Source organism: Phalangium opilio, unplaced genomic scaffold (genome assembly GCF_054372755.1).
Source record: "Phalangium opilio isolate 3A_F unplaced genomic scaffold, DU_Popi_V2 ptg000024l_1, whole genome shotgun sequence".
Classification (NCBI taxonomy): Eukaryota; Metazoa; Arthropoda; class Arachnida; order Opiliones; family Phalangiidae; genus Phalangium; species Phalangium opilio.
This window is the reverse complement of record NW_028324155.1, coordinates 1,770,526-1,787,264: the sequence shown is the minus strand read 5'-3', so window position 1 is coordinate 1,787,264 and position 16,739 is coordinate 1,770,526. Positions and strand designations below refer to the sequence as shown.

The following is a 16,739-nucleotide window of genomic DNA, read 5'->3' as shown; positions in this document are numbered from 1 at the left end:
TTGGCGAAAGCTCTAGGAAAGCTTCTCAACTGATCGTTCCGTACCCAATCTTAATAAATCAAGGCGTCGCCACCAAACGCCCATTTCTAGTTCGCACTTGACTGGAGAAACCGGCCGAGCGTGAAAGATTTGCGGAATAAGGACTGTTTACATTTCAATACAGTGGGAATTAGATCTGGACGCGCAAAAACACGGCTATACTTGGCGGTATTAGACCTTATTTCGTCTTAAGAGGTATAACCGTTCGATTATCAGCCGAGATAAACATTCAATTGCCATAAATATTTACAATTTCAAGTTTTTAATTAAGTTTCCTAGTACGATATACACTCTATATCGGCCTTGTTATGGATTGTTAAATTTCAAGCCACACTAAATATTTCGGATTTGAAATGGTCAAAAACTTTCTCTCAAAATAGGATTAAAACAAACAATATCATTTACACCATCAGAGAGACTGAATATAGGCCTAATCCATCTTTCTTATTAAAACTCAATTTTCTCAAACACTATCAAGGCCTAGTACCACCGCGAGTTTTATAATATTACTCTAAATTTGAACTTATATGGGCGAACTTCTAGTGAAGTTTATAATTAGGGCAATGAACAATTTTAAAGTTTCTTTAAAAGCTTGTATACTGGCACATAGACGCGTTAAAAGATCAACCGACCACCAACCGCTCCATCCCATCGTCTCTCTTTCCTTCCTCCGTTATATGGCAACCAGGGAGAAATGAGTCGAAATGAGTAGAGTATATGAGTAGAAGGAGAAATGGAACAAGCTTATTAAATTAAATGTCAAGGAAGTGGCGCAAAGGGTAATTCAGAACCCCCTTCTCTGTATATGTACATATATATACGTGTATATATCATCTGTCATAACTTCCCCAGTAGAAATTCCACGCTTCCTCTTGCATATATATATAAATATATACTTCTCTCTTTCCTTAACCAGCTTAAAATTTTTGAAATATTCTAAATAAACCGAGCGGTTGAGTGAAGTTTCAAAACACGCTATACTCCCTCCCTACAAACACTCCCGAAGGGATAATGAAATCCTTAAAATGGAAAAGTTAAATTCAAATTAAAATCAAATCAGTTTCCGTAATCGAAAATAATTATCAATAAGCCTTTTGAAACATATTTAATGATATCTCAGCTCTCTTAATAAGATGATTCGTGGATTTTCAAATAGTCCTATGTCAAACAGAGGGTCGTTACAAAGTAACCCACCTCAGTTTCCGCTGACGTAGTATCAGCTTTCAAACCGGATGTACCTTTTCATAAGTACGATGCGACCCCCTTCGATCCTTTCTTTTAAATTGGACTATAGTAATTGTCTCGCAAACTTAAAAATTACTTCCGCGGGAAATATTACTTGATCGGTAGCCATTTATTTTCTGCCTTTAGTTGCAACTTCCGACATGTCCCATTTTGGATTAATTTTTATAAACCTAAGTACCATTTTAAAAAGGTATAGGTCTCATGAATAATTAACTGTTTTCGACTAAAATATTTTACTTATCTTTAAAAGAAAAAAACAAATAAATACACAAGAATATCTGAATAAAATATCTAATCACAAAATGTTCGCCTTTTGAAAAGGCATCTGGGATAATCTCTTACAGGAAATAGGCCTAACTACAAGCTATTTCAATCTCCCTTTACAAAACCAGTCATTCTCAATGCGTGGCTTATTTTTCAGACCGTAATTCTGTAAGACTCTTCCAAGAAAAGATAAAAATTAAACCGTATTGAGTGAGAAAGTATTTTAGCAAATAAATGAATTCGTTAGCTTCCCGTCTTGGACGAAAACCCCGTCTTATGGGATTGTTTATCAACGTCTTAAGAACTCAAATTCGATTAAAAAGAAAGACGGAAAGAGACAGAAGGAAGAGGAGAGGGCGTTAAGGAAGGATTTTTAATTGGAGAAAATTTTCTGAAAAGGGATAGGGGTAGCTAGCTTTGCACGAGACGAGACACTTTTGTACGATGCTAGGTTATGTCACGTTTTCCCTCGTCTTTAGTATCCGCGAAGGATAAGTCCCCAAGATGTTAGAAAAGGGTTTGAAGAGATGGGAAATATACCCCTAAGTACTTGGAAAAGTCTGCGAGAGAGAAAGACCTAAAAGGCTAAGGAAGGAAGATCGAAAAATCATTAGAGATTCGAGACGACTACTGTTTGCTACGGGTAAACTTAACCAGGACCGGGAGTCCACTTCACCTCTCCTTATTCTCAATTTTCTATATCATTCTTAGGCGATTGAAATAAAGGGTTGTGACCGGCGGCCAGGGGAAAGGAGTATGTTGGGGATGGGGTTGGTTTCTAGCTCCCAGTTTTGTAATAAACCCTAGGGGAATATAATGGATGGTATTTTATTTAAATCTCAGCAAATTGTGTTTGTTCAAAGAAAGCTACTCTATCCTTTTCTTCTTGGTCCTATCTATTCGAGAACCAATTTTCTAAAAAGGGTTAATATGTATTATCCGAAGAATTCAATAAGCGCTATTAACTGATTCTGGTTTCTTATTCGAGACAAGCCAGAGATAATGATGGCTTCTGAACGAAGTTTATGTCCAAGAATTGATTGGAAATGTTGTAATGTTTCAAATACACGCGCTTTCAGACAAGATAACAGAAGAGATTACGGTTAAATACGCTAATTACTCGCAGTAATAATTATCGCACAATTCGTAAAAAAACATTTTTTTTTTGTAATCTACATCGATATTTCAACGCTAAGACTTGGAATAAATAAACGATAAATAAAAGAATAGAAATTAACGATTCGCAGAACCCTACGTTTATGTTGGCTCACTATTTGCGCATGCGCTTTCATCCAAAACTCATCCTAAATCACGCATCTTAAGGTTCAAAAATGTTTGCCTTCATTAATTACAGTTAACTTCTTCGCTCAGCCTAAAATTGATTATTTCAAATTAAGGGAAGATAAACAAGACCTTTTTTAAATGGGTTAGCAATTTACGTTCATTTTTATGCCTATCATGAGAACCCAAAAATAACAAAAGAGGGAAAGAATGGCTAATGATACGATGAATGAACGTTATTTGGGAAGCTTTTTTAAGTCTCTCGATACTGCATGCTATATAGTGACTAGTCTAGCTTTTAGCCTATAGCCAAAAAGGCAAAGCGAAGCTGGCAGAAAATGGATCGAATGAATCAAGGATCTGTTAAAGTTTAAATGAAAAAGAATCGGTTTCCCTTTTCGTATATACAGAAAAAGAGATCTACGACGCGGGAGATATTCATTCGCGAGAACCCTATTAACACTGTAAAGGGTTGAATAGAATGGCGTTAACCTATGTTTAACCCTTACAAGGCTTTCCCTTTATTACCAATATCATCGCGAACGAAATTTAGCCGAGACGGCTAAAAATATCGGCTAGGAAAGTTGCGGGCATTTTCCACGAAATTTTTGCTGTTTTTTTATTTGTTCGAAAAAAAAAGAAGAACTCTTTGGGAAAACGAAAGTCGGATGGCCATGCTATTGGGATTCTTCAAATGAATCTTCTCCTTTTTTTATTTCAGAGGAATGGAAGAGAGGAAACAGAAAATAAATAAAGGAAAACTAAACGTTGTTTCCTAAGCGTCGTAACCGATCCTGACTTGGATACTATGCTCTTGTTATTTTTTTCTTTTTTAGCTGCTGGGTTAAACTTTAGAAATACGTATTGGAGAAGGCGAGAGAGAAGTGTTTTATATTATATACATGGACTGTATATATAGTTTTTTGTCTAGGCTAGAAATCCGTAGAAACGCCAAACTTCGTTTAAGGTAACACGACAACTGATAGTATAAAGCTATCTAGTCAAGAAGTTCCGTGACAAACGACTTGATTTTTATTTTCGATAGAAAGACTATTGGTTGGGTGTTGGGGGAAAATTTATTATCTTGTGGTTAGGTGTGATTTGAAGACAGAACAAATATAATGTGTGTATGTAAAAAAGGAATTCGTGCAGCACACCTAATTTAATTTAAACTAAAAATAAAACAGAAAGTTTGTGATTTTTCACACATGAAATTCTAAATAACATTTTGGCAAAGAATTCGTAATAGAAAACAAATCAGTGCTTGTGCAGTTTTCGAATGGAAATATTGTTAATAATTTTCAATTTTAGAGGGGATCGAATCACATGTGTAACTTTATTGTTCTCGTATGTACTGAGTTGCTCCTAATTTATTTGTATTTAGAACTCTTGTGAGTTCTGTTAAAGGCTGACCCTATCCCGAAGAGTTCAATTCAAATCATACATTCTAGCAAACCGTTTTACGTGTACTGGGGTGTTTCAGCTAACCATGTTATCTTTCTGTCTCCCAAACCAACTTTCTTATTTTTCAGACAATTCACGGTTCCTTTAAGAAGAAACTCGATGCTAAAAAAGAAATCCTTGCTTAGGATCGAAAATGGTACAGAGAAAGAGCTAGAGAATAAGAAAATATGAAAAGTCAAACATTCAATTTCCAAAAAAACATTTTCACCGGAACAAACGGCAAGCAAATAAGCTTAAGGCCGAGAAAACGTCCTCGACGCGAAAAAGGGATTACGAAACGGTGGCCGAACCATCCACCACCACCACGCCTTTCCAAGCAACCCCCAATTTCTTTCCTTTTTATTTATTTTTTTCAATATTTTCTCGACGGCAAAAGTATTAGGAGAGAGAGAGAGAGAGAGAGAGAGAGAGAGAGAGAGAGAGAGAGAGAGAGAGAGAGAGAGAGAGAGAGAGAGAGAAAGAGGCGGTCGTCATGGAAAGCGTAGGAAAAGCGTAGCTAGGTCAAAATCCCTAGCAACCGGAAGAAGAGAGAGCGGGAGGACAGGAGTGGAATGGGACACGGTGGTCGTCTTATTTCTAGGGGCTGCCAACAGGGAAGACGACCGTACAGCGGCAAAGGGTCCGAACGTACCCCAACCCGATACATTATGCATAGAAACGGAATCGGGCTCAAGAACGTACGAGCGATCCAATTTGTCTTCATTTTTCCAGCACCAAAAACAGTTCCCCAGACGCGTTATACTCGTCCTTCCACTATTCTATGGGTATATATGCTTTTTAAAAGCTCGTCTTTTATCCATAGGGTAGCTCCATTTGAGTGAAAACAAGATCTATCGCGGCCTAAACTAGCAAGAACCCGGTTTCGAACTACCAATAACCTGAATATTGAAGTCAAGGGTAACAAGACGTATCGAAAACAACGAAACACTGCATGGTCACATTATTGGATTGGAGTCTTGAAAAGTTAACCCTGTTGGAAAACTTCCACTGTATCCAAACATATGTTTCCTGTTATCCTATCCTATTTAAGTTCCCATGTTAGCCACTGCTTTCTAAATGATTTCAATTACTTGAAATTTCTCGTGAGTGTCCAACCCTTCGATTAAACTCTAAATGACACAAAAACCTTTGAAATTTCTCCATAATTCTCAATTACTTGTATTTTCTCCTTTTAGGTCCATCTAAGTGTCCGACCCCTCGATTACACCCTAATTATTTTTGGCTTGTAGTAGAGGTGTGTGTGGATAGAGAAATTAATTACCCTTCCGAAGGAAAAAAACACACTGTTTGGGGGAAAAAAACTAACTCGCAATTTGTATATAGTCCTCTCTCCTCTAGCATCCTATCCAGCCAGCATCACAATGCACGACTCGTCCTATTAGGCGACTATAATCATATCGATCGACTCGACTAAATATCCTAAAGCCAGATTCTCCGCTTCAGCCTCTTTAAGGGCATACCGTGTCCCTAGGCCTAACAACAATTTTAAATTGGAAAGCTTTTTTAGTATACTAACTCGTGTTATGGTGGTACTGTACTAATTAGTCTAGTACTAGTTTTAAAATTAAACGTAGATTATAATTACTATATATGATAAAAGCCTCGCAACCAACTAAAAAACATAATATATATACAGTATTTCCGCATTTTAAGTATTCATAGGAATTGCCAATTATAGGGGAAATATATGTCTGGAGTTATTACAAATTTTCTAACTAGGTTCATGCATATTTTACGAGTAATAAAACCGCCCAATCTGTTCGGGGATGATCATACTATTAATGTCTTTTTTGGGAAAACCAAGCAGGAATTCGTTATAGCCCCCCTCCCCCGTTATCTAATACCATCGAAGCCAGGACAAAATAGTTTAGTATTTTTATCGTGCGTCTATGCATTTACTGAGTTGTTAGTTAAAGCCTTACAGGGTGAAAAGTAAGGCTTCTGAAAAAACTGCTGTATTTTTTTTAGATCACCTAATCGCCACGTATGTACGTGTACGTTAAAACTGGAGGTACGTACGCATGTTGAAAGAATTTGTGGCAATAAAATAGCAGACGATTTTTGAAATGGTTTCTACTTTCTACTGTTTTTAAGAGAGCGAGAAGGTGATCTGAAGAACCTTTATTTCGGAAACTACGTACAGAGAAACCACCATACAGGGGCAACACCTCCCTTTGGGGTATTCTGCATCCTTTCGACAAGAATTACCGCCAGACGCTCTGTGAGTTGAGCTCACGCTCCATCTGGCGTTGCTTCTTGGCGCTAGGGAGAAAACCCCAATGGTGGCCTCTCCCCTGTGTGTAGGTTTCTCTGTATGTAACTTACGAAATGGTCTAAAGGGTACTATAGGCGCTAGTATATCCTTGAAGGAGGGCAGTTTGATACTAGAGATTTCGTAAACTATATTACGATGGTTATTATAACACTTAAGACGTTTATTTATAGGAGAAACTAACTCTTCCGGATAGCGGTAGACGTATTAAGCCTTTTTCTAGAACAAAAACTAAGCCATAGTTATAAGATTCCATCATCTCCCGCCTTGGCGCAAGGTGCAGCTCAGCTGCGTACGTGTGAAGGAGAAGAGAAAGCTGATTTACTTAGGAAGAAAGAAAGAAAATGACTTCCTCTCTCACCGCCATGCCACATAAACGAAGCACTGAACCATGATATTACATTTTTAGTGAATTTTTTACATCCCCAGTAACTTAGCAACCGTCCGTCCAAAAATTGAGATGAGGAAAACCCATCTTCTTGAAACAAAACGTGCTTTAAAACACACATACGCGTCTAAACAAGTTAGGTTAGGTTGCAGGGGGAGGGGGAGGGAGATCTAGATTACTCTTAATTACTAATAGTATGATTACCGTACAATCCTTAATTACCCTCTTTGAAAACCGTCCAGTCATTATCGTACAACCTTTACATTAGTTACACGTAGCCCAAAAACACCTAATCTACATCATAAATGTTAAACTTCCGATCCATGGTTCTATTAATTATTTAAAATTTAAATAAAATGAGTCTGATACTTCATGGAGATTTTAAAATTATTTATTAATTTAAATATACGCAGGAGCTTTCGGACCGCGGTCCCTCTTCAGCTGCAACTTTGACAATAATGTGATAAAACTATCCGAACGAGAACTAATTTTTAACAGTTTTTACAGTTTTTTTACATATGTTTTTTAAGCAATACTACCCCATATTGTCTTACTCTTAATTTTTTTTGTATATTCTTTTTTGTAAGTGAAAACCTCCCCACCCATTTATATTTATTGATCCTTGGTCTAAATTTAAATTGGCTCTATCCTTAATATAAATATTAGTTCTCATTCGGATAGTTTTATCACATTATTGTCAAAGTTGCAGCTGAAGAGGGACCGCGGTCCGAAAGCTCCTGCGTATATTTAAATTAATAAATAATTTTAAAATCTCCATGAAGTATCAGACTCATTTTATTTAAATTTTAAATACCTAATCTACATGTATCTCTATATCGAAATGGAACCTTTTTAAAACTTACATGAATGATGAATTAATTCCCAGAGCTTTAACCAACTTTTCTTCTTCCCGACTAATTTTAACAGTTATAATTTGATAATTAACAATTAACTTTATGAAACGACACTCAAAACGCGAAATTAAAAGCATTTTTGAAGAAAGAAACAACGGCGCTTCGTTTCACTTTAAAACACCAACACGCAACGTGGTTCGTTAGGCTTAACGGACGCTTTCTTGTTGAAAATTCCCGACGTCTGAAGCGAGCAAAGAAAACTAGGGGAATCAAGTTGGGGGGTTACATAAGGTCACGACTTTGGAAGTGAACATTTTATGCGGTGGTCGGGAAGACCGCTTCACGACTTAAAGTCGCGTTGTGTGTTTGAGATCTTTGTCTGTGTGTATAGATCATTCAAAAGTAACTAAGATAATTAACTATTTTACACGTAATTAGCCACCCTCTTTAAAAAACAAAAACCCTTTAACTTCACAGTTTAATTTTTTTTTCAAAAATTACTTAAAATAGAGCCATTAATTAAAAGGCTTTGTATGCGGGATTCAAATAATAAAGTGCAGGTGTTGTTTATGGAGAGAGAAGACCGCGCGGCGCGTAATATTACAATATAATCAATACATTCTCGGCTTGTTATAATTAAATTTAGCTCTACGTTACGTCAGGATTAAAGGAGAGGCCACCAACTTTGAGCTATACGCTATATAATATAACAATGAGAACGCGAGATAATTTGCTGGGGTTTAAGGATAGATTTGTTCGTAGAAGAGAAAACAAGACGTAACACTATATCGGCAAGATCCGTATACAATGTTAAGCCGGAAAATGGGAGGAAATCTAGCCCGAGCTTTGGGGTTTTAGCCGCTAACGATATGGATATGGTCGATATAGGCCAACCCTTATACGAAAACCATCCGAATTCGAGATGTTATAAGAATGAAGTGGAAGCAAATTAATTGAAATAAGCATTTGTGGTTTGATATTTGTGGTGAAATGAAATAATTTATTTTAGAGATAATACTTCTGTGCAGGCTATACAGTTTTGAGATAAAGAGAGTTTCATTTTTGATGTGATCCCTTGGATCCTTATTTATCTATGTAACAATGACCCAAGGCATACAGGGTGTTTCTGATAAGTCTGTAATAAATAAAGGGGGATGTCCCGGTCAATGTTTTGAGTGTTTTAGGGATGACCCCTTAATTAAATGAGAAATCATTGTCTTTTAGTTTCTTAATTAAATTTAACCAACTTTAACTTGAAAATTAACAGTGTCCCTTGTGGCACAATGGAGATAGAAATTACATTTTCGACTCAAAATCGTGCCCCCAAAGAACATCCCTCTCAATTTATACCGACTTATATTATTATTGTTTAATATAAGGCAGATAAAACTTACATCAACTAACAGACGTCTGATATAAAAGTGTAAGGGTAAAAGAGGAAGGTTTGCAAAAGAGGAGGATGCCATCATTACTCCGCGGATGTTTCTCCCACTCTCTCTCTCTCTCTCTCTCTCTCTCTCTCTCTCTCTCTCTCTCTCTCTCTCTCTCTCTCTCTCTCTCTCTCTCTCTCTCTCTCTCTCTCTCTCTCTCTCTCTGACGAGCGCGTCTCCGAGCATCATCTCAAGGCGATTAGCGTTAACTATCGCTTTATCGTTTAGAATTATACACGTAAGCTAAGCTAAAATGTGAATATATTAGACATCAGAGTAGAAGTTATGAATTTGTTTCCAAGAACTTTGAAATATTGGATATATTTCAGCAGCGTCGAAAGCACTTGGTTTCCTCTTACAGGTAATTAATGACGGTAACGGAGTCGTTTTAAATGGAGGAAAGGGGGGATACCTATAGACTGCGGATTTGTGAATTCAACTCCGTTGCCATGGTTACGGTTCCGCAGTTATCTCGCGCGTTAATGAGCATCTAGGATATGGTAAACTGGTATTACACTGACCGCGGGATTATAAACAGTTTAACTATGGGGTATGCCAGGTTATTACCCCATAAAAGTTCAGGGAATTACATAATTTAATGCCCCTCTTTTTCCCTTTTTTTTTAAAAAAAAAAGCCCTAAAAATTATCTTAGAATTTAATTATTTTATTGGAAGGGAAATTTTCCGTTCCTAAATTTTAGTCTTAACTGTATAAGGAATATTTATTTAATTGAAAAATTTGCAGTTTATACTAATGAACTACCCCAAACATTTTATGAAAATTAAATTAGCGAAATATGAATTTCTCAAATTTCATCTTTGGCAATCAAATTGATAACTAACGAGCTGGTAGAGAATTTAATTAAAAATATACATATTTAACACTACAGTGTAATTATATTATTAATTTCATCTAACATGTTAATCACTAAAACGAAACTATAAATGAAATAAAAATTATTTTATCAAAGTAAGGGTGATTTTACGAAAATTCAATTGGAGCTTCTATTATAACACTCGTTTTAAAAATAATGAAACATTGAAAAATATATTCAGATTACACTCTTTACAAAAATTAGCATTTACTTTAAATTTAATACGTTTCCCCCATTAAAATTACTGAAACAGAAAGTAAATCAAACAAAGTTAATTCAAGTAGGTAAAGATATACGCCTATGTATTCTTTTCAAATAAATAAATTCGCAATACTCTAATTACAATCTAAGATTCCAGATGTCCATTATCTTAGCTAAGGAGAAAAAAAGTAAAAAAACAAAACAAAACTAAAACACCTCGGGTCCTGAATAAGCATGAATAATATTTACGCAGATCAGCTACAGGGAGATGGTTGGTAGCGTGTACATCTGATGGCAAAAGTCCTTTGTTTATACTAAGGGGATATGTAAAGCACTTGCAGCAGCGAGAAAAGAGGGGCGCTGACTTGAAAATACTCGCAGGGATATCGTTAGTATAAGAAAATCGAGGAAATGGAATATATTTGTTTTCCAAATAAAGAGGAGAGACGTGCAATGGAAGACTAGGGAGGGGAGCTAAAAGGGTCTGTCTTATTCCAAGAAATAATACTTGGAATTCATTTCAACGAGAAAACAATCCGAGTATAGGATACAGGGTGTTTTGTCGCAATAACGAACCCAATACGACAGAGTTTAAGTGTGGATCGTTGGACGTGACAGAAAACGAAACGTCTAATCTATCAAGTTTGGCCTGAAAAAATCGTCACCGCTTTAAAACTGCTCTAGTTCTAAAGTTTAAACTTAACGGAATTAAAGTGTATAATATCCATGGAACTAGACATATTTGATTATAATTAATTCCGTCATAAATTCATTTCAAATCAAATTACGAAGTTATTAAGTGAAACTTTTTGGTAATTGATTCATTTCATAATCAATAATCCATGTACTTAATTCAGAAGGAAAGCTGAAGTCAGATGGCAAAATGTAATGGTGTTTTATCCATTACTCGTGAAACGGAAAGGACATTTGCAAAAAGGGATGGATGAAGTTACCCCCCTTCCCTCCAGAAAAATGTTATTTTAACGGTGACCAAACTGGGGAGAGAAAACGCGATATTATTCCAGGACATAGCCCAAAAATAGGAATAAATCCTAAAAAATGCATTATGTATGCCATGGGACGCGTGTACGGCAACAACACGCGTTGGAAAAGAAAAAAAAAAGATTCATCCCAAACATCCTTCTATTTCCCAGAAAAAAAAAATCAAACGAACCGTATAGAAAGAAATACATTTTTTTACATAAAACACACTGCATGCAAACAAACTGGACCAGCCCGTTATAAGATCACATCGTTACTTAATAGGTTTGAAACCAATGATGATTTACTTTTGGAACGATATAGAAAATCTTTAGGATATTTCATGTTTTTAATTAATTTCATGGAATCATAATTCTGCCATAACACTAATGTTTTCTACTTTGAGTCTAACTGAGTTAAAAGTGTCAAAGAACACGGGGTAGTCTATAACATTTAGTTACATAGATATGTGCTCTCAAACATAGATTGGTCCCAAAACAAGAAATAGTCAGCATAGTGTTGCAAGACATATCAGCCTTCAACCGAGCGAAGGTTCTAATATTTCCTGCATCCTTCTTTGTTGCAGCACATTTTTGACCCTAGTTGGTGTGTTTTTATAGGGGGTCACCCATAAAGAAAACCCATTTTGTCTCTATTTAGACGTTTTTGGTGGGGATCATCCATAAAGAAAGTTTTAAACCATAGAATACATCCCCATTTAGAAAAAAGGATGAATCGAGTGCCGATTCGTGACATTCTAGACTAATCTGTGACGCCGGCGTCGCCTGGAAGGGTTGTTTGAAGGATAAGCCTATACATAACATGTAGCTAGCCTAGTTGCACATCTCCGTTCAACTGTCGTCCCTCTCACTTAATCGCGGAAGAGCGTCATTCGTCTCTCAAAACTGCGCGTAAAGGGTGTATACGGTGATGAGATGAAGCTTCGCGAACGCGCCAAGGCGTAATCGATAATATTAATGAAGACATCAGAGAAAAGACGAGCAAATATCAGATAACTCTACGCGATTTCGAATTCCAGATAACAAGGATGTTGGGGGAGGATAAGAGAAAACCTTTTATAAGATCGGTCATTTCAGAATAGAATCGTCCATTTTTAATATTTTTCATTGATGGAAAAAGATTGTGGGATTTTAGTGAGTCGGGCCTGTAGTAATGTTGATTTTCTATGAAGTGTCGAAGTTGAAATTATGTATGGTAATCTGACATATTTATTTTCGCCTATAAAGTTGTGGGATAATTACGTTTCTATGTTTGATTAACCTTTGAAGCAGTTTTGAAATTGAATATCCCATAAAAGACAACTGTTTACTTAAGCGGGAAATGACCTTTCCTATGTAACTTGCGAGGCAATTTCAGGCAGACAGGTACTTTGAACCAACAACCTGCTACCATTAACAACCGTGCAATTAAGTCAAAACTAAGAAAGAGATATGACATTTTCACCATTCAATTGAACTAATTTGTCCACCATAATCTACCAATATTAAAAGTCAATATTTTTTATCGTAGATTCAACTGATGTATCAATATAATTTGGTCATTTCTTTGAAAATCCGCCTTAACACAAAAACACAAAACGCCTGGAAAAGATGAGTCGAAAAGAGCCGGGAAATGAGAAAATTTGGTTTTTGATAAATGTACTATGAAGTGTTCAAGACCACTTTGCCACAACTACTTTTATCCCTGCGACGTTTAATACTGTGTATTAATCCGCCTTAGGTTTCTCAACTTTACAATCGTATCTTGAATGAGATTTCACATATCAAACACTCGACCTGTTTCATTAAAATTCGTATAAATTCAGTTTTTCTTCAACGCTGCCTCACAAGATAGAAAAATTACTGGTAATAGTATTGGTAACCCGGGTTATATTTTTTTTATGTTTGTAAGTATTGATGTAACGTGAGAGTGGGACATATAGATATAGAATAAAGAAGAAATATTCGGGCAACAGTTGCTGTCTCTTTTATGGCTCTGATGGGGATCTGAGGTTAGAGAGATGAAAGGAGTATAGGAAGGCAAGGGGGAAAAAAGTCTAGGTATATAAACTATAAAAATTCATTTCGCTCACGCGAAGCTCGGACGGAATGCGTTTTTGGAGTTGGAAGAGAAAATGATGAGTCTGAGGTAGAAATATTAGGAAAAGATTTTTTCCTCCATTTTTACGCCATTAAATAACAATAATGGCTTCCTAGAATCCATCCGACCACCCCACGAATCGTCATAAAAATAATCATAAAAACCGCTTATTTTTACATATATATATATATATATATATTTTTTTTGTCAAAACCATTTAGAGTATCTTTTGTATACAGGATTCCCCTGTGAAATTTATACCTTAAAGTGTGGGTCAACAGGAATGTCATACACGTATAAAATTTTAATATTGTAATTGTCAACGTGAAATCAGACTACTTAGTAAATTACGATGGTAGGTCTTCACTTTTAAGCGCATTTAGTATGAGGGACGGATTTCGATGGAAACTCAACGCCATTTTAATTTGAATTGTCAATTTCAGAATAAAAAGTATGCAATTTTTTACAATTATTTAGAAGTAGGCTTATTTGGCTAACAACGGGTTTTGTTTGGGGTGTTAGGGACAGGTTGCGGAGATTGAAAAAGCTCACCTTGTGGAAGACAAAGTAGGAGCATGGACGCTAACAGATGGGAGAAGCAGAGGCTGCAGAGCACTCTCAACCCCATCCTTTGTCACCGAGAATCCTGACACCGTTTTTTACGAGGGCTCGATCTTTTCGGATGGCTCCGGCGGCGCGAGGGCCCAGCACCGCGCGCGCGAGAGTAAATTCGATCAAAGGCGGCGGCGGCGAGGGTTGTTATAAAATTTGACGATCGGGCGATCGACGATCGAGTGGGATCGCCTTCGAGAACGACGAAGGAGACTCGCCGAGGTGATCGGAAGATTTGCTCGGCTCGTCTCTCGAGTTGTTTGGCACCGTCGAAGTCTGCCAGCAACGAGGAAGGGCTTCTTCCCAAACCCGACGCATATCAGGCCGCAGCGATTAGTAAAAAGCCAATCAGGCTGATCGCGGACCTTTTTAAATACCGTTCTTCTCGATCACGCGATCGAACGACGACGGACGAAAGATTCGAAAAAAGCGGGAAATCGCGTGTGAAAAATTACGAAATCCTGAACTTCCACAAAGCTTGGAGAAACTTTCGCCTTGTTGATTTTGCTGGCTCGAACCAGAAGTCGGTGAGAAACTACAGAGTTCCACCGAGGAGAGTAACCCTTTTTCTCCGATAATAAACCGAAAAAAGAGATATACACGAAAGAGACCACCTGCGATTGCGCTCGGACGACCAGTTATGTAATATTTTCCTTTCCGGTAGCGCGGAGTACGTATTATTAACTATTCAAACTACGCCCCCGCCTTAATCCCGCTTTAGTGGAGAGATGAAGAAACGAAAACGAAACGAAACCAAAGAAAAACGCGAAGGAAACCGCGAACGAACTAAAACAATGGACGAAATGAACCGACAAATTAAAAAAGATAAAATTATACAATAGGAATCACGAATACCGCCGCTAATCGAATTAAGAAAAGTTGAAGGGAATTTACGTAAAATAATTAGTTTCGAAAAGGCTCCGGTCGAACGCGAGACTCGTTAAAGTCGGCCTCATCGGATAAAGTCAGGCGATGCGGGAGGGAAAAGGTTTTCCGCGTGATACGACTCGCTCTGGCTCGCGACTTTCTAAAAGGGAGAGAGAGAAGATGCAGCCGCCAACGCCATACGCCAGCATCTTCCGCGCAAGCGCCCCGCACCAAACATCCCTTTAGAAACCCTTCTCCCATCGTTTGACCCATAGTTAACTCGCAGCTAAATAGTCCTAACTCTAATGAATACCAAAAGTCATATACGCTATAGCGCTTAATTTAGATTGAAATTTCGAAATTGCCCGTAACATAGAGGGAACGTTCTTAAAATACTACACGCAATAAAAATTACAAATTCCAATGTATCAATTTTCACTTATTACTCTCTAGTTCAGAAATGCCGTAATGTTGGCCTTCAGTTTGTTATTTGTTACCATTGTCGTGGTTTTCTATATCTACACTAAGGTATGGTAATTAAACCGCATTTCTGAAAGTATCTAATACAAAAGTTACGGCGATTTGGCATTATATTGGTCGATATCATCTCCGGACGCACGATGGCTCCCCCTTTCGAGACGAGTCCCAACTTTAGACGAAGTAACCCAAGTTCTTGGCACGCGCTCTTTCCGAGAAGACTGAAGAGTCGAACAGGGTCGGTGCTATGCCGCCCTTAACCACACCGAAAATCGGACACGTAATAAAGGAGAAAATGAGGGGCTGGATACTGACCAACATTTTGTCACAAGAAGAACAACACCGATTACAATTTCCCTGATATTGCGAAGTTTTAAGTGATTGTACGAACTCTTCGAAGGTCCCAAAATGTATTCCTATTTTATTTGTGCCATTTTATCGTGATAGTTTCAAAAGCAATTTCCTTAATTTGGTACACCTGATGTTCCATGAGTGCGCAGCCTCTCGGGAGAAAATGGAAGAAGGAATGATGGAAGAGGTAGAAAAGTAGGAACCTATACCCTCTACCCACCGTGATACCTTCACTGGCAGACATCCGGTGATCCTACCGAGTTCGGTGGAGCTAGCGATCGTGTAGTTACAACTTTCTCGGATTCCCTTCAGGGGGATATACTAGCGTCACTCTAGATTCCAGAAAAGGTGGGATGCGATCTAATAACCTTATAACTTCGAACGAACGTCCATTCGTTGAAGTAAAATATCAGACTAAAGATTGTCGAATTACATTTACAAAATTTGGGTAGATAGGAAAGGCGGGTTCAACAGAAAGAAAAGTCGTTGGTAATACCACACCTCATGGCTTTCTCCGAAGCGGTAAGCTCTTGTAAACTAGAACCTAAAGAGTGCAACGTTATACTTCTTCTAATGTATTTCTGCTTGTAAAGAAAACGGATGCTAGAGAAATGGGCAAGAATGAAGAGAAACCACGAGCAGTCAAATGAACCAATTTTGGCATACTTTTGTTTCAGAGAAGGGAGAACAAAAGAGATATCGGTGCGGGGAACGTATCCATAGTTATTACAAGAAAAGATTTCTTTTAACAAGAGAGCCAGAACGATTCCTAAGAAATTTCATCCCATTTTCTTTACTTGTCCGGATGAAGACCTATATACGACCAACAATTTTAAACGCACTTTCTTACACGGTCGATTTCCACTGATCTTTTCGAGAAAGTTTCCAAGAAAACGGACGGAAACGTCTTAAAAGGTAAGAACGCCGCACGACACAAAACTCCGTGGGTAGAGATTAAGAATTCTATTTATCGAATCTTTTGTGACGAAAATGGGAACTTCCACGAAACCAAACACTTCACCAAATTTCAAATAGAAT

The 16,739-nt window shown here is 37.4% G+C and overlaps 1 protein-coding gene across 4 annotated transcripts in view; it reads right to left on the bottom strand.

Annotated features, from left to right (window-relative positions):
- LOC149692079 (neuronal acetylcholine receptor subunit alpha-7-like) overlaps positions 1–15,734 on the bottom strand; it is a 78,231-nt gene extending 62,497 nt beyond the window's left edge. For 2 of the 4 annotated variants that reach the window (XM_089867744.1, XM_089867742.1), the window contains exon 1: positions 13,947–15,734. In XM_089867744.1, the coding sequence (XP_089723870.1) occupies positions 13,947–14,022 (76 nt within the window). In that variant the 5' untranslated portion in view covers positions 14,023–15,734. The remainder of the gene's footprint in view (positions 1–13,946) is intronic. The other 2 variants (XM_089867743.1, XM_089867741.1) reach the window with 1 other exon arrangement.
- Between the last annotated feature and the right edge of the window lie 1,005 nt (positions 15,735–16,739).